Source organism: Harpia harpyja, chromosome 7, assembly GCF_026419915.1.
Source record: "Harpia harpyja isolate bHarHar1 chromosome 7, bHarHar1 primary haplotype, whole genome shotgun sequence".
In the NCBI taxonomy this organism is placed as follows: Eukaryota; Metazoa; Chordata; class Aves; order Accipitriformes; family Accipitridae; genus Harpia; species Harpia harpyja.
In genome coordinates, this window is record NC_068946.1 from 3,470,613 (window position 1) to 3,489,531 (window position 18,919).

General features: G+C 44.9%; 1 protein-coding gene across 3 annotated transcripts in view; it reads left to right on the forward strand.

Moving 5' to 3' along the window:
- The first annotated feature begins 10,680 nt into the window (after positions 1-10,680).
- The window catches only part of DVL1 (dishevelled segment polarity protein 1), a 105,173-nt gene continuing 96,934 nt past the window's right edge, over positions 10,681-18,919 (forward strand). For all 3 annotated transcript variants that reach the window (XM_052792695.1, XM_052792696.1, XM_052792698.1), the window contains exon 1: positions 10,681-11,238. In XM_052792695.1, the coding sequence (XP_052648655.1) occupies positions 11,069-11,238 (170 nt within the window). In that variant the 5' untranslated portion in view covers positions 10,681-11,068. The remainder of the gene's footprint in view (positions 11,239-18,919) is intronic.

The following is an 18,919-nucleotide window of genomic DNA, read 5'->3' on the forward strand; positions in this document are numbered from 1 at the left end:
CCAGAAATATTATGGAGAGGGCTAAACTCCTGTGTGGAATCTGGAATGTGATTTTCCTGCAGTCCTTGGCTGGATCCAGGCCACACAGAGCTTGTGTGCACATCAAAACAAAGGTATGATTACAGCACAGGTAGAGAGATTGTTAAAAGGAGTAGCTTCTCATGAGCAGACCATGAGGAACAAGAGTAACAAGACACTCCGCTAAATAGCCTGTCAGGAATTTTCATGGGCCAGGGTCTCAGAGGGAGAGTCGAGAAGGGAGATGAGTCCATTCTTGTGGATTTTGGCATTGTTTTGGGGAGCGGATACCTGAGATAGTGGGGCTGTGGGCTGAAGGGGAGTTCTACATATGAACAGTGTGTCAGGTGGGGATATCAAAAAATTGGCAGTCAGTAATTCAGTGTTGTAATCCAAGCAAGTTAAAGCGTCAGGAAAGCAGGAGAATATTAACAGTTCTACACAGCTTCTCAGACTACTTGGGATATTCTGTGGCCCCATTCCCAAACCAGGCACACCTGTGGTCCTTGGGGCACAGAAGAAAAGGTCTTTCCTGCTGTTGTGAGCATGATGACGGTGGCTTGTGTTCTTGTTGTGTAAGGGTGAAGGTGGCCAAGGATTGCCAGCCTACTCTTTGGTGGTCTGAAGAGAATGGCAGAGGGAGGGATTGCGCATGGGCTTGGTGACTGAATGGAACTGGGGTAGGGTCTCCAGGATGTTGCGGGTGGTGGAAGTGTGAAGAGGAGCTTGTGTGGAACTATGGTGAGGGTGTGACGGTGTGGTTTCAGTCTTGAAGTAGTGCTCTGCTTGCAACTGGTATCTCAGCGTGGATTTCTTCCTGGGGATGGAGAATTCTGAGGTCTTTGCAGTGATGAAGTAGCTGTGGTCCAAGGAAAGCATCTCAGTCTACCAGCTAAACAATTGGGAATGTGACCTGCTGCCTAGTATGGTATCTGTCTTGGCTGTTGTTTTAGCCACCCTTGCCACTTATCTGGGAACACGTCAGTGCTGTCTAATAGGGACACAAGTTTGGTCAAACTGGAAAGAGATGTTGTCATGGCTGGGCGAAGCTGCCCGCTGTAGGAGCACATGTACTGTAAGGGTCCAGTGCTGTTTTGAGAGCTATCCAAGGCTATAGGCCTCCCTAGTGTAGGTCTCAATGTCAAATCCCATACCGGCCCCTTTCTTTCCACCCCTACCAACTTGGGTGTCACGTCTGACTGACGCCAATGTTCTTAGACATCTAAATCCCATTTCAGACCCCCTCTCCTCCTCCCGCAAACACCACTGATCTCTGCTGTTGTGTGATGAGGCTCAGTAAGACTCTCAGCAACTCAGAAGTATACTACACTGGGTGTGATGGTTGCCGAGTTGCAGCTACTTACACTGAAGCTGAGCTCAGCTCCCTAGCTTTGCCAAAAGTGTGGTAGGTGAGGCCTCCTATGTACCAGAAGGAACTGCATTGTCTATTCAGAAGCTAGGATGTCAGTACTTCAATGCGCACTTTTTACAGGAGTGGGAAATGGACCGTGTCAATTTTTATAGATATTAATGCTTGTCTCTGTTAGTGAGGACTATGTTAAAGAATAAATGTTTTGGGGACCCTTAGTTTTAATGCCTTCAAGTATTAAAAATATTAATAATAGAATATAACAGTAGAGGTGGAGCGAGCCTTCCTAAGCTACAGCTGTACAGATCCTTATCTTTTAGTTTGCTTAGCCCTGCCACTGCTCTCTGGACAGTTTTTGTGCTTTGTGATTAACTGCCTTTATCTTCACTTAAGATTCACCCCTACAAAAGCGCTGAGATTGTGCAGACCCATGGCTGGTGGAGAGGAGGGTCTGGGGTTGGGCCCAGGTCTCTGTTTGTCTGCCCTTCCCTCAAAGTAGACAGCCGTTCTTAGGCTGCCTTTGGCTGGACCTGATTGAAACCCAAGCTGCATTCCTGCAGGTGCATAAGGCTGTGCTGGTTATTCCATCAGGGTGGCACAGTCTCAAGTAATTGTCATTAATGTCTTTCTCCCTCCCTTTCATGTCTGTGAGTCAAAGGTTGGAGATCTTTACTTGCCAGTTCAAATTGCTTAGCACAGCTCATATAGACACCAGCTCAAAGTGGGGTTACTCATAAACTCCAGAGGCATTTAAATATTTCATTTGACTTCTAGGCTGCAAAATAGCTTAAGGGAAAAAAAAATTAATGTGTTCTCTGAAACAAGCACTAGGAAGAGCTTTATGAGTTCCTCATCCTTGCTTTGATCACTAGTTTGAATTTGGGTAATGGTCAGACATGCCAGTATAACTAACTCTAGACTGATCATGATGGGAGTCCAAGTTGAGATTATGGCCCTTTTTTCTTCAGGAGAGGCATATGTTGTATGATCGGACTGATGATCAGACCGGTGGTTTTCAAAAGCAGCCTGCATCCAGTATGTAATTTAGTATGTTAAAATTCTGGTTGAAAGAGGTCCAGGCAAGAGTGCTGGAAAACCAGTTGTGTTTTCAAACTGTTGAAAAAGAGAGAAAGAAAACTGAACACTAAACTGAAGAGTTTTGTTTGTTTATTTCTTAATATAGAGGAATTATCAAAGCCTATTTGCCCTTATATACTGGTGAGAAGCCATTTAGGTCCTTTACATACGTGCTTTGTATTCTGTCAGTCTTTGGCATTGGCACAAAGTCTATGTAGCTGATCTTGCATGTGAAAATTAGAAGGCTCGACTTGCAATTAACCACTAGGCTAGGGGCAGGACCACTGTTTTCTGTTCCCATTCTGCCATAGACTCTGAGCAATTCTAGACAGGTTGGTTTTCTCTCTTTTTCTCTCATCTCAGGCTTTCTTTCCCTGATACGGGACAGTAACTTGCCTCTCATGGAGAAACAATTTTTTAATGTGTGTAGCACTTCGGTAAATGTGCTTTGCCTGAGTTATTCAAAGTAACGTTCTCACTGTACTAATGGAATGCTGCATCTTGATAGATTTCTTTACCTGTCACTTTGCAAGCTCTTGGCAGGCTTTGCCTCATTATAGTCTCCTTGGTTTCCCGAGACATACATTTTATGTTCAGTTAGTTAAAATAATAATAACCCCTAATATTCTTATACTAATTACTTCTCAGTGAGTACTCTAGCTCAATGAGGGCAGAAAAATGAAAGTCTCTTTTAGGGTAATGTATGGACTGTAAGCTCTTGCTGTGGAACAAGGAAAGGGTGAGTGGCAGTGACCTTAAAAGGGGTTAAAACTGAGATTAGAACTAGAGCCCCCTCTTTTCAGCTCCTTGCACACTCTGCTTCCTCTCAAGGCTGAGAGGAGGACTTGTTCCATAAAGCTTGGTTTTTTTCTTTGTTGTAACAGAATTAATTTTCATTATTATTGTTACTTAACTTTTACCATTTATCATTGTTGTGTAACTCTCCTAACATTTAAGAAATAAAGGAGAATATAATGGAGTTTCAAGTTAAGGTTGATTTTATTTCTTGCTCTTTGGAGATGCTATCTAAGCTATTAGCCAGCATTAGCTAATTCTTCCCAGTAGCTGTGCAGCGTGTTTCATCTTGGAGCATCCTAAAGTGCTTGACAAAGTGCAGATTGGATGCAATAAGTTATTCCAGTGATTTCAGTATGGTTTCCACATGGGACATCATCATTTGACTTGGTCATGGGGCCCACAGACAAATTTTAACTCTCCAAAAACGTTGTATAATGAACAAATCTGCAGCTGTAGATGGAGTTCAAACCATCTATCAGAGACGAAGGCTGGCAGCTCCTTCATAGTACATAATTCTGCAGGTCCAGAAGGGAAGGTAACATATCCTGCTGGAATAGTTAACTGCACAGTTTTATACTTCGCTCCCAGCCCAAATTCCTCTTCTCCTTGCAGTACTAACACCTTGCAAAGTTCCTGCTGCACATTCTGCTCTTGGAGGGCTGGCTTCCACCCACTGAGTAGTATCCCAGCTGGCATGACAGAGTTCTTCCAGGGACACTGATGGGAACAGCTTGTACTGCTGCTTGGATAGACAGTGCAGGGTGCAGGTGCAAGAATTTGAAGGATCAAAGCAGGATGTGAAACTAAAAAGTGGCAAAGAAGTGCGTTTACCAAACTAAGATTATTGACCAGCTTGCCTAGCTCTGGTGAATGTATTATCTTCTCTCTTACCTGGTTGGAAATCATACTACAGCCAGTCTCCTGCCATTTCATGCCACCTCTTCACTGGGGTGAGTCGCCCTGTGATGGCTGCTTGTGCTTTCTCAGATAACCAGAGGGGAAAAAAACCCCCAAACCAACCAGGTTAAAAGGGTTGGGAGTTGAAGACAGTGAGAAGTGGATGGGGAGTAGTTCCTTCTCATTGGGCTCTGTTGTTGTTGGGAATGAATGATGAGTGCTTGAGCAGGTGGAGCCAGGGGCCATGTATAATAAAGTTCTCATCCGAAGTACCCTTTCTGGTACTATTGTGGGGCTTCACTGGTCAGCCACTGTTATAACCTTGTCGTGGTTTAACCTGGCAGGCAGCTAAACACCACACAGCCCCTTGCTCACTCCCCCCCCCAGCCCCGGTGCGATTCTTTACAGTGAGGAGAAGCCAAATGAGAACTACTGAAAAAAAGATACTTTGGGCAAAGTGAGATCATCCTGGAGCTGGGTCCAGTCCCACTGGGAACATGTGACTCAACAGCATTTTTCTAAGATTCAAACTTACCTTTTTTTTTTTTTTTCTCAAATGCCACAGGCAAACTAGAGCACCATGCTGTAAAAAAAAAAGTATTCAAATTATACTGTTGATGTTGGGAGCCAGAGATGCTACCATTTTGCTGGACTGAGGTGACACATGTTGGATTGGATTTCTACATTTGTTCTGTGTTGGAGGAATATGGAGCTTGAGTGGAGTTCTTCTGAGGGCTTCAAAAACGCAAATGCAGTGCTTGCAGGCCTGTGTGTGGCTTTTTTTTTCTATGCATGGGGGAGCCTGCAAAAAAGGCAGCTGCAATTATGCAATTATCTTGAAGAGTGAGGTCTTACTGCATAGCCTTAGCTGGTGCTGGGTGTCATTAATGCTTTAAGCCCTGTTTGTTTCTGCTGGTACACTGGGTCTCTGCTGGCAGACTCCGGTCCAGGCACTGTTGGTTATTTGTTGCTTGGGCATCTCGTTACTTTTCTCTGTCTTTGTAGGCAATGGGTCTGATTCTCCAGGAAAGCGGCTGGGAGCAAGGAAAAGCTAATTTAGCAACCACAGGGCCTGCTTTGCAGACCACCGAAATTAAATATTTTTATTGTCTTCAACTTGTCTGAAATGAAGTCCAGATTGTCCCCGTTTCCTTTCTGCCTCGCAGTCTGGGGAGACTCTTACCAGTGGAGAGGGACTTGCTAGTCATTAACAGAACAAATTTCTGAGGGGAAGAAGAAACACTGGGGACCTGAGAAGTAGAATAAAGATCCAAATAGACATTCCTAAGCAAAAATCTCCATTGTTTCCTAGAGGTTGAGTTTTTAAATGTGTATGTCTGAAGACAGTTGCTGCAGGGAAATTTTTCAAGTGTGGCCCTTCCCTTTTAGAAAAGTGCTGCAGCTGCTAAGAAGAGGTAGGAGAACCAGAAAATGGCTGAGGAAAGAAAATAGATTGAGTCATGATGAGTAGGAGCTGGGATCAACCCATTAAACTCATTGATGAGGTGTACATCGCATGAAAGTGTTTGAAAATGCTTGAGACTGCCAAAAGTGTATGTGTGCAACAGTGACTGGTTCTCCATGATTGGCACTAGGAAGACTCCAGAAAAAGCGTGGGAGTTCTGAGTTTTCATAGCTGGAGTACTGATGTTCTAACCCACACCGTTTTGTGTATGTGGTTCAGCAGCAAGGGAGGTCTTGCCTCGAAGGCATCACTTCTTCCTTTCACAGTCAGAGCTTTTTGCCCAGACGCCACAGCATCTCATGAAAATTTCCCTCTGAAGACCCATATACAGCAAACACACGATGGAGAAAAAAGGTACTTCTTCAAAACCAGCTTGATGTCGCTCAGTGATGTGAAGTGCTCAACCTGTTGCCTTTTGCAATAACATTTCACATCTTTCCAGACTCATCTCCACTGTTTTGATTGTTGCTTTAAAGTACAGTTGAGTTCCAAGACAGAAGTTAGCAGCATTTCTGCAGCAGGCGTAGGGAGTTTGATACCATTCTGTACAAGTATCTGATTTTCACTTGAGGTTTGCTGTTGCTGGGAGATCTTGAAAGGACAGGAACATAGTTTATTCAGTGTGATAGCACTTCCAGCACTACAGAATCACACTGTAACAGAACTGAGATGCATCAGACTTTTGGTAGCAGTAACTGAACAGTCATCAATAGACTCAAGTTAGATGAAAAAGAGACTGAAACAGGAGGAGACGCTCTTCATTGCTATGAACCCCGTAAGTTGTGTGCATCTGCTAACAATGTTGGTTCATGTTTTCCATTACATTCTTCTAATTTCTTTTTAGCAGTCCCTGTGGAGCACCAACATGAATGATGTCCTCTATTCTTATCTTTTCCCCTCCCATGAGAAGTACACAGTGCCTCATTCCTACAGACCTGTAGGGCAATATCCCTCCATAACCCACATTCCTCAATGAAGAGGGGTTTTGGAAGTGTCACTGAAAATACTCCCTGTCATATCCCTCCCAGGTTTATTTGTATTTTAATCCAGAGGCAATGAAAGCCCTGGGGAGCTTTGCCTGGGAGGCTGGAGAGCAGATTGCTGGACCGCAAGTCTTTTGCTTCCCTCTAGCGTTTGATGTCTTTATTTTCTTGTAAACTCTTGGGACTGACTTCTGCCATGACCTGAGTGTGGCCAAGGTCCGCTGCACAGAGAGGAAGGATAAAAGGAAAAAAAAGTTGCAGATCTTTTAGACCAGATCCATGAGCAGTGTAAACTGACTTGAATTGCATCCTGCTGATGTATACCAGCTTGGGAGCCAGCCTACATCATCTTAATTTTAAGCACATCCAAACTGGGTGGTTGCAGTTACATCTTTCTGCTTCTGTTTCTCTTTTAGGATCATTTCCGTGTTTAGTTCTTATTCTGCATTGATGCTAATGTCGCCTATGTGAATCGGTAGAATGAGGTGGAATCTTTGCCCCAGAGATGAAGAGTAGCTGCATAACTTGCCTTTTAGAATGTGCTGAAAGTCTTCACTTAGTGCTCCGTGGGGGGAAACTTAGGATAGCTGAAGAGGAGGAACAGGTTGGCTAACAGTTCCTGTGTGGTTCATTCAGACACCAGTTTCTGATACATCCCTTCAACGATAGGAGTCCAAAATCCATTTCTTCTTTTATTTTTAAACAGTGGTGATTTTGGAGAAAATACTTAAGCGCAGGAATATAAGGATTAGTCCTCCCAGTAGGACTCAATACTTTGGCAACCCAGGTTTTGTGTCTCTAGGTCACTACTGTGATTCCTTTCTGGAAGGAATCTTCCTTGGCTAATGGGTGTCATCAGTTTAGTTTTGTAATACATCTGTGCTACTGGCCTCCTTGTAGGTACCGTCAGTCCTACAAGTGGCACGGAGAGCTGGCAGTAAATGATGGGAAGCTTGCAGTGATGCTAACCACATAGTTCCTGCTGTGTTGCTGAAACAAATGAAAACAGAAGCCTTCATTTCCCAGGGTAGACTATCCAAATGAAAGTACTCATAGTCAAACCCGATTTCACTGACATGACTGGCAAAACTGCCAGCGACTGGCTTTTGAGAAGAAATAATTCTTCAAGTGAAAGGTGATTTTGTTCTTTTACAAATAAATTCTTGCAGGTGGATAAAAAATACCCATGAAATCTCAGAGTGGGTCCCAAGTCACAGCTTTGGTTTTCTTTTTGTCATATCTCTTTAAACAAATACTTATTTGCTAAGCACCCAGAGTGTGATGAGCTTTTTGAATTCACTGAGACAAGCAACAACCATCACTATAATTCAAAGGATGGCTTTTTAAAAGGGCTTGCTTATTCTCTGTGTGGTAATGAAGTGCACTGCTATATAAATGAAGAAAAGGGTGAGCGGCTTTTATGCCTCAGGGCACTATCTGCTCCCTGCAGGGGTCAGCAAGACTATTTGCTCTATCACGAAGAGCACAACACTAATAGCAAGAGATTTTATGCCTTATATTTATTTTCCACTGAAGTGTTAAGGCCTGAACTCTGCAAGAAGCAAGATATTAGCCCTGATGGACCAGAGGTTTGCTAAGGTGGTGTATTCTGCATTCCTATGTCCTCTGCTCTTTAATTGGATTAGCTTGTGGTTTGACTGTAACATGAAAGTGGGTTATCTTCTCTCTTCTGTGCTTTATGGGGACACAGAAAGCTTTTTGTGAGTCATAGATACAGTCTTATCATGTCTGTTCCAAGGTAGTCATCTGACAATTATACAACTCATTATATTTTCAGTTGTCAAAAGTAAAAGCAGAGCTAATAGAGCAAGAACAGAGCTCTTTGCAGATTTAGTCTTTGTGTGGATACCACCTAGGTCTCTGGGGAATTTAGGAGGTCATTAAGTATGAACTGAAGAGACCAAAGGGTTGGATGTTAATATTTTGCCTGAGTTTCATACTGCAAAAACTACATAAAGCTGAGTATCACAGAAAATACAGCTTGTACTAGAGTTATAGTCCTGCCAGAGGAAGCCTTCTCCATTCTTGCTCCAAGATTCTTGTGTGTGGTAGAATTGATGGATTCATGGTATACTTTCTGTACCAAGAGTATTCTCAGGTGCTTGCAGAACCATAGCATGTGTCTGCGCACACATGCAGGACAGAAAGTTGAATGCATAGTTTTACAGAAATCTTCGGTACTTTATGTCTTACTCTGTCAGAATTCCAAAATTGAAAGAGTGAGAAATGACTAACCATCAGTGGCTACCGCTCTTGCAAAGTACTCTTTGAAGTGTACTAAGTTGATCATTCCTGACTTAAAACAGTACCAAATCACTAGTTACATGATGAAGACTAAGGCCGTACCTTTACTTTGCTGATTATCTTTCTTGTTTGATGATCATACAAGCATTCAAGTTTAGCAGTGATGAGTGGTATGAGTGTCAGCAGGTCAGCAAATCACTGGAGTTGGAGAACCCCAGTGAATGTGACTTTGTAATGGCTTCACTATACCAGAAATGACAGCAGATAGTCGTTGATGTTTTGGTTTCTCGATATTGTTAAATCTTGTTGAGTTGTGGATTAACCGTGCCATTGGTGGAGAGGTACCCAGATCTGGCTCTGCGTAGGAGAATTTGGCTCTGGAAGAGGTATCGCAGCGTTCTCGTGGTAGTGTGCTGGTAGGATCTGGGGACTGGTGATGGTTAGACTTTCAGAAAATTGAAAATAATAAACAGCAATAATGTTAACAGACCTTTTGGCAGCCGCTAATGCAGTTGGCTCCCCTGTTTCATTCTGCTAGAAAAATCATTCCAGTGCCACAAGTAATTCAGTCACTGGGCTGTGATTTACCCCTTCACAGAAAGCAGCTGAATATTCTGAGAATTGAATGTCCTCTTTCTTTGAAAGGGAAAAAGAGAGAATGTCATTAGCTTGGGATTTTCCTGAAGAAGTATTTTTTAATGAACAAAAGATTCCTTGAGACCTGAGCACACTGTTCTGAAATCTTCATTTTCTGGCTGTCGTTTCGGGGGATTTCTAGAAAGAAAGGTGAACTCTTCCCAAATACATCACCTGCAAAACAAGGCGCTCCAAAGATTTTTCTCGGGGCTGTGTGCTCCAAAACTTACCTATCTCACCTGGCAGCATTGAACAGCGGCTCTTGCTGTTCTGTGAAATTCAAGAGATGATAGGCCTAAAGCTTGCTCTGTGCCAAGCACCTCAATGGGCTCTGTGCCCAACAGGCTTCCACTGAAGCAGCTATTAAAAGCAATTTCTTCTGAGCCACAAATGTGTCTCTGCTCTCCTATTAGCATAAGCTGTGGAGAAGCCACCTGCACTGTGGAAAATTTCATGATCTGCAGAGAATCCATGAGCAAATTGCTTAAAGAGAACCCATCTCAATTCTCATGAAACACAAAGGGCAGGGGGTCCGCTGGGGGAGGGCATTCTGAATTTTTGAGATACCTGAAATACAGTAGCCTGCCTGCCATTACAGAGCTGTGAGTAATGCAGTTCTCTGCCCTGCCCATCTCTCATACAAATAAATTGGGGAGAATGTATCTTGCATCTTGTAAAGACTGCTGAGTTAGAATAGAAGGCTTTACTAACCGAGTACACCTATAGTAACGTACTTCCCTTTTCCTGCTCTCGCGTGAATAAGGCTACAATGCCTAGGGGTCTGTACCTGGGAAGTGTTTACTAATTCCTAGAAGGAGAAAATAAGGAGAGAGCTGCGAGGGGACCAACAGTGTTGTTCTTATCACCCTTTGGGAGTGTTTACTGGCAGGCCAAGTGTTTCTCTTCGGCCAAAGACTGCGATGCTTACGCAAAGAGAACACCTTGCGTGTGTTGCGCTGGGATAAATCCCTGCCAGCCCCCCAAAATACCCACAGAAGTAGCACCTTCGCCCGGGACGGAGGCAGCGTCCGCGGGTGGGGAAGGACCGGCTCCGTCCCGCTCCCCGCGGCGGCGCGGCCGTGACCGGCCTGTGCTGCCGCCGGGCCGGCAGAGGGAGCGCTGCGGGAGCGCGGCGGGCCCCGCGGGCAGAGCGGCGGCAGGAGGAGGAGGAGGAGGAGGAGGAGGAAGGAGAAGAAGGGCGGTTGGCCCGGCCGCCCCGCGTCCCCGCTGCCCTTCCCCGCCTCCGGCCCCCGCCCGCCGGTTCAGGGGACGGGACCGCGGCGGTCCGTTGCCGAGTTTGGCGGCGGCGGCGGGGGGGGGAGGCGGCCGGAGGATGCAGGCGGGGCGGGCGGCGGCGGGCTGCCGTTCCCGGGTCGGGCAGCTAGAGAGCAGTGCAGGGAGCGAAATCCCGGCCGAGGAGCCCCTGCGCGGCGGCGGCGGCGGCGGCCGGGCGCTGGGAGCTCCCTTCCTGTCGGGGGCGGCTCTGGGCCGGAGGCCGTGAGAGGAGCCGAGCGGCGGCGGAGGCCCGGGCCGGCTCCCCTCCGCTCCCCCTCCTCTCCCATGGCGGAGACTAAAATCATCTACCACATAGACGAAGAGGAGACCCCCTATTTGGTGAAGCTGCCCGTCCCGCCGGAAAAAGTCACTCTGGCCGATTTCAAAAATGTCCTCAGCAACCGGCCCGTGCACAGCTACAAGTTCTTCTTCAAGTCCATGGACCAGGATTTCGGGTGAGCGGCTCCGGGCCGGCGGGGGCCGCCTGCCGGAGCGGGGGCCGGGGGGGGGGGGGGGAGGCAGCGGGCGGCGGTCCCTGCCCCTCCTTCTCCGCCCCGCGCCCCTTCCCGCTGACAGCCGAGGGGAGGTCTTTAAGCTTCCCTCGGCCCCGAGCGGCAGACACCTGCTTCGCTGGCGGCGGCGGGCGCCCGGTTGCGGCCCCCGCCTCTCTACGGGCCGGGCCGGGGCTCTCGGCTACGCGGCCCGGGCCCGCCACCGGGTGCGGCCCTGCCCGCCGCGCACTGCGGCGCCCGCTCGGCGCTAGGCCCCGGCGGGGAGCCGCCGGTACCCGGGGGAAGGAAGCCGCGAGTGCCGCCTCCACCGCCGCTAACATGGCGGCCCGGCCCGGCGAGCGAGCGGCGGGTGCGGGGGTCAGTGTTGCTGCTGCCGCCGTCGTCGCCCTCACCCCGCGGTCGGTCGGCGGGACCCCTGATAGCCCCGGCCGGATCAAACCCCCTTCCCCTGAGGCGAGGAGGCCTCTCGGCTTGTGTTTCAGTAATTCCCCCCCCCCCCCCTCCGCCTTCGTCCTCCGGCGCGCTGGGCGATGACCGGGGCGGGCCGGGCTCCCTCAGCCGCTCCCCGCCCGTTCGCTCCCGGCCGGGCCGGAGCTTGACGCCGGTCGGGGCGGGGGGGGGTGACGGGTGACTGGCAGCTGTCACCGTGTCGAGGCTTGTGGCAGGAGCGGGGGTGTCTGAAGAGCCAAGCAGGGTCAGGCTGAAGTGTTGAATGTTGAAAGGTGAAGCCCGGTGCAAGCGTAGGAATAGAAACGCCGCTCTGTAAAATGGGGTTGCTCTTCTGGGTGTGCGTTGGCACGGGCGGGTGTCGAACGGGGTCGGTGGTCGAAAACGGGCGCTTCTTGGAAGGGTGTGCTCCCTCCTCGCCGGTGGTAACGCGTTCTGCGGAGCAGGAGGCAAGGGCCAGGCTTTCAAACGACCTTTGTGATCGCGTAGGCCAGATTTCTGACTGGAGCTGGGGGATATTTGACGTCGTTCTAGTCTCCGCGCACAAATGTGGGTTGCGTGCCACCGGGCTTATTTACAGCCATAATAAAATAAACCAATAAAATTCTGTTTGACTGTTTGCCAGACGGTAACTTTCAAAATGTATTAGTCCTTTTGTAGCAAACGACTTCTCTTTGTACTCACATCTGTCACTGGCAGGACAATTTTACGTATTTAAATGCCTTGCCAGTGAAAAAGAGAGGAGGTTTGTGGAAAACTAATATGGACCTGACTCTAAAATAAGGCTGTGGTTGAGGTGCGAATTTTATGTTTGGTGAGCTATATCATCCCAAGCATCCTTTTACATATTGTGTAGCCTCTCTCTTATCCGTGAGACCTGAAGCCTTTAATGTTAATTGTGTTTTTATCCATGGTGGAATGTGGATATTGTTTGTTGACATGTGTTTCTTATGTGGTGAGTTGTTACTATTGGCATGTTACTGTAGGAGTGTTCATGTATTGACTTCTTGTCTTTCTGGATTCTGAAAACATTTTTCTGGGAAACAACTGTACAAACTGTTTATTTTCAAAAGAAGGTCTTTGAAATTGTCTATTCATAAATTTTTCTCCTTCACCCTCAAGTGACAGGGACAGGTACCCTGCGGTTGTCATCTATATTCAAGCTCCAAGTTTTTGTGGTGCAACCTCAATAAAGGATGTTGGGTTTGTTGAGACAGCATATGCATTCATTCCCACTGCTACGGAAGTTTAGTCCTAGAAAACATAAACTGTGCCGAGGCATGTTGAACATACTAGGAAGATCTCTTAACGCGCTTGGGCTCTTCTTGATCTTTGACCAGGTAACAGAGTTAGTAACGTAAACCTACAGTGGATTCTCTTACTAGTCTCGAAACTGGGGTAAAAAATGTCTGTTATTCTTGCATTGTCTTGGAAATGGAGATGATGGGCTGCAAGTGGGTGATGAGGGTTAGGACCTGTAAATTCTGTCTCTCTCAGTTAAACAGTAGTCTCAAATATAACTATTGAACGCGTGGGGGTGGCAATCCGTTGTCTTGAGACAGGTAGAAGTAACTCTATAGATAGTGTCTCTTGCAAACCAATAAGCTGTCAGTCAGATTTTTGTTTGCTTTTGTTTTGTTTGTCAACCAGCTTTTTGTTCCTCTCTGAATCTTAAATACTTAGGAAAAATAGGGAATTAGAAGAAAACTTACACGAATCTTTGCTGTCTTAGCAAGTGTTAATAGTAAATATGTGCTTTTTTTCATCATCTTGTCTTCAAACTGACTTTTTAAAATTGTTGTCGCGAATAGGTAATTATAGATGCGGTTGCCACTAACCGTAACAAAACTGTGTATCTAATTTCTACCTTATGTGCCTGAAAATGTTCTCCAAAGAAATTCTTTTCTGTGTGTTCTGTAAGTGGTACTTAGGCTTAAACTGCTGTAACATTTTGGTTTTAAATGTAGTGTTCTACAGTTCTAGCCTTCTGTTCTTCACATTGCTGCTCAATGGCTGTGCGGAGCTATGATTTGGCATGGTGGCTGCTGCTTGGCAGGGTGGTTTGTAAATCCCAATGTGGAGTGAAAAGTACTTCTTGTGTTAGGAAAGCAAATGTTTTCCTGGAGAAGTGGAGCCTCCTTGAGAAGCCAGTGATCGGGAACTGACTTCGCAATACTGCACATGTTGTTGTAATTAAGGCACAGCCTTTCCTGGATCCTGAAATAATGTAATAAATAATTGTGTTCAGAAACAGTGGATGTGTTGAATTGGTTCCAACTGTGAAAGATAGAGTTGCTAAGGATTGGAATGGAGTTGGGTTGGGGACGTGGAGCCCTATCAAGCTGTGTTATGAAATTAAGCACTTAATGTGTTTTGCATACCTGTGCTGAGTTACCAGCCTGCTTTCAGCTTTCCTTCTGGGAAGGTGCGGAAGAACGGTGTAGGCATGGCGTATTTCCTTCTGAACTTCGGTTACAGTTTAATTTACTACTCTGCCTTTCAGTCTTAATGTTACACTATCAATAAAGCTGTGGAAAATAGATACAATGTGGAACCTTCATCTTGATTTTCCTGCCAGCCTTACTTTGACATAAAAACATTTTTCCCACCCATTTAATTCTCAAGGGCGACTTCTGCACTGACTCTTGATGGGATGGACTTGTCTTTATTCTGAAAGCCCGGTCTTTCCGAGTGACTCCATCTGTAGATAATGATGTTGTTTTTAAGACGCAGGATGTCTAACTATGTTCTGACTTTAAGACTCAACCCTTGGAAATGCTTTGTAGCTTCTATTTTTATTCTAGTCGGTGGGAAATTAAGCAGGGACATTACAGGATCAGACTCGTTAATGTGATAGTATCCACCAGCAAGGAAATTTAGAGAAGGTGCTATTTGTGATACGTGTTTTATAGACAAGGAGCTGTGTCATCAGCTTGCTTAGTCGCTTACAGTGACTGATTCCTTCCTCTCAGGGGAAGAGCTCAGAGGTCACTTCCGATCACTGAAATTGTTGATTCTAAGGCTACAGCCACACACATCCTTGCAATAATGTATAATGCAATTTTGCTGGTTCTTTGATAATTGAAAAATGACAGGTAATGAATACATCTGAAAATAAAGCTATAGTTTGTGATGCCTGGGCTCTCATGACTGAAACTCTGACAGCTGCATAAACTATGTCAGATCCAAATGATTCATAATGAATCTGTGTGACAGATCTTATAAGAGGAATTCCTACCCGTCTGTTCTTAAATATTTGGTATTTCCAGAGCTTTACTTGTGAAACACTATCACTACCTTCCAAAAATACAAAATTATAAATGTTTATGATTGAGGCATTCTCATAAGCTACGTGTTTTAATTTTGCTATACGATAACCTACTTTGAGACTCCATGCTACCGTTTCATCTCTGGTCAGTATAGGATGCTACGCTGTGACATGATTACAGCAGGAGAGATTCAGAGGAAGAACTGTACCATCTTAAATACGTGGTCTGTACAAAAGCTCGTACTGATAAATATACTCTCTCCTGCATTGTTCTGGCTTCCTTTGCTCTGTTCAGTCAACATGTCGCTGGGGTAGGAACTGCTGATGGTGTCTTCCAGTACTGCAGGATAGGAAGAGCAAGCAAATAGACTCTGCAATCTTTATCTGTTGAATACCAGAGTATGTCTGTTCTGCCATCCTTCTGGGTGAGGTTCAAGTCCTCATTCTTTCCATTGTGTGAACTAATACTCTTTTGATTATACTTCTTTAGGGAGTACTTTGAGGAGTGGCTTTTTAGGCATTCCTTTGGTATCAGCAAAAGAACTTCCTTTTAAATTGCACTTTTAGGTGCAGCTGTTTCTTGCGCAGAAATTTTCTTGGTACTTGGTGTGTTGAAAACTAGCAAGCAATTGTGATTTAAAGCAGTAGGAATCCGGTTTGGGATTGAGATTACGAGCTGAACGGGGCAATTTTTGATAGAAGAGGAACATGAGAAGCACTGTTTTGTGTCTTTTCTCATGGAGGCAGTGTACCATCTCTGTTTTCACCCTTGCCTTAAGAGGAGTCTTAACTGAGAAACAGGAGACCTAATTGACAAATGTCTAGCTGTGGAGATGCAGAATAATTTCATAATCGTGAAAGCTTTTAGAGACAAGATATTAAAAAAACACTCTCAAAATATTTTTTATAGGGATAAATGAAAGTAGGTGTTGCCTATTTATCAATGAGGTTTAGATGATTCATGCTTAAAGTGCCATTTGGGCACCAGACATATATCATTTGGAAAACAGAAAGTTGATTTGTGTGTTATATTTGCAGAATTCCACGCTCATTGAATGTGAAAGCTGTTGTAAAAATCCAGCAAGCAAAACAACATTAAACGAAAACGTGGAAGCCGTATTTCTGCCTGTTCTCTGTCAATCAGGTGCCATGGAGTTCTAGACTCTGAGCTAGCTGAACTCAAGAGAAAGTTTTTGGTCTGAGTTCTGTGCTTGGAAAACTGTTTCCATGCTTATTCAGGGATAAGGCAGCATACTAGACAAAAGTGCCTTGCAGGTAGGATTCTGGCTTTTAGGTGGACTCTGCTGTGCTATGTAGTAGTAAGACCATAGTTTTGGGTGGGGTGGGTTTTTTTTTTTTTTGGTAGTTATTGCAACAAAGATTTTAATGAGGTATTTTTGCTGGTGTTTTTAAGGAGATCCTCTCAAGACTAAAGAGCAACATGAAAGGATGCCTACCTCCATACTTGTTTGAAAACTGAGCAAGCAGGTGACAGAGGCTGATATAGGTCAGTTACAGGTATGAGTTTGTCTTTTTTGAAACAGAATAAAATGAAGGCAAATGATTCATATTTGCATTAGAAAATACAGAGCTGGTAGACTAATGTGCAGAGGGGGCATGTGCTAAAAATAACAGTTTAGGAAAACGATCTTTGCAGCTCTGGGACAAGGACTGATACCCACAGAGTGAGTCTGTATGGGTCAGAACTAGGCAGGGGGATGTTGAGGCAACTACTATGATCAAAGCTCTGGCAAGAATTTTAGCTGTGTAAGTGGAAAGTTTCAGAAATACTACACAGACTGCAAGACCTAAATGTAGGTTGGACGTGAGGGTCTAGAGAGCAGTCAGAGAATTCAAGATGATGTCCAGGTTACTGATCTGAATGGTGGGCAGGTAGATGAGCAGATAAGAAGAGGTGTGCCATATAACTTTGGGCCTTGAAATACATGCAAGATTATCTTTACAAAGAAACCATGTAGAATCTCTCTCTGTGTGCTTGTTTTCCCACGTGCATCTTTGTCTCCTCCCTCTTTAGTCTCTTTTACCCTCAAGGTTATTGAGGGAACAGGATGTTTTTAGGAGGGGTGAATGAGTAAGAAGTAGTTCCGTGAGGGTACAACTAACGAAAGCAAGCTTCCTGAAGATTCGTGTCCTTTCAGTGTTAACCCTCTGTATTTTCTCTGTTATCTCGGGCTGCTTTGTCAGTTAGTAGATATTCAAAGTTTTGAGATACAGTTAGACTGAGAAAAAGACAGCAGTTTACTTGGAGACAAGATTAAAAAAGGGTTGGGGCTTCAACTGGTAATGCAGTCACATAATTTACTATATAGATCTTTGCAAATGCCTATGGCATGTTTACTGAAAATGTCTTTTGGATAGCAAGTGTGGTTGAACAGATGGAGCAACAAATGGGTTTCTTTTAAAGATTATTTATTTATTTATTTATTAATCCTGTACCCTTTTTGGCCAGGTTTGTGTGTCTGTAGGCTAGAAAGGGATGATTGTGTCATAGTCAAAGCTGTCTTCAGGTCATGCTGGGACAGCTGTTCCCTGTGATGTAAACAAGCATGGCTGACCAAGAAAATGAATGCAAGGTATGTTAAAGCCCATGGCTAAGATTCATGACCCTTCTCTTCTGCTGCTGCCGGCTTTGCTTTGGGAGGCTATAGCAGGGTATGTGGCAGCACTGAAGCTCTGTTTGGGACTGATCCAAAGCTTGGTGGAGGTGAAGTCACTAAGAGTCTTTCTCTGAAATGCACTGAATTTTGAGCCAGTTTCTAGCTGAACTATTCTGTCACGTGAACAATACTGGTTTGAATGTGTAACTTGCAGTGAGTGCAGTGGGAGGAGAATGCTTTTTAATGAAGGCTTTCCTCAAAAAACCCACAGATGGTTGAGTAGATTAAGTTGAGAAGATGCTTGGATTTTTATTAGTTCTTTGAGACAGCTAATAAAAGTGAGTATGGTGACTTTGACTTTACAGTTCAGTGGGTTGGTCATGGTTCTTTCTAGCTTTCATTCCACTCAGCATGGTCTGCTGCGCACTTAAATGCTGTAAACTGCAGAAGTCTTGGTCTGCTGTTGGTGGAGGAGCTCAAAAGTGAAGGCCAAGTTTCAGCTTGATTCAATCAAATAAATCTGGAATAATATTCTGAAAATAGGGATTACTAAGAGCAGGTCCTAGGCCTGAGTATCTGGATCAACAGCAACTACATAGAGGCCTTCAGGGGGAAGGAGAATTCTTAAGACTGGGAGAGTTCATTAATACCTGCAGAAGGTGGAAGTAATGTTACCTAGTGGAAGAAAATGGATAGTTGCATAGTTAAAGCACTGAACTGAGACTTCAGAAATTGAAAAAAATCGTATTCAGCCACAGATTTAGGCTTGGACTCAGCAAAGTACTTGAACACACTGAAGTGTAGTGCTGAATTGAGGCCTGTGTTAGCTATTTGCCTAATGAGAATAGCCTTTATTTCTCCTAGCTTTTTCTCATTTTCTCTGCTGAAAGTTATAAACTTTCTGGAGACTGTGCATCTTACTACTAATGTTTGTACAGCATCTAGCACTGTGGTGCTTTTCTGTTTGCTGACATCAGAAAGCACTATTGTAGTACAAATAATAAAAATATGTCTAAGAACACCAGCCTATTAGACCTCAAAGCTCATACTTTTTAACCACACTAGGTTAGCTTACACATATTTTGCCAAGCTGATTCTGATACCTGTCTACAGTACAAGTCACTGCTTATTTTAACATCCCAACTGTAATGTAATCTAAATATTTAAAACAACCACTTTTTCTGCTGGAACCTGAGGACTGCTCCGTTCTGAGGGTGGAGTATGTTATATTTATTAAAAGCTAATGCTATGAAAACATGCTAAAGGGATACATCAGGTTTGGTCTGCTTCC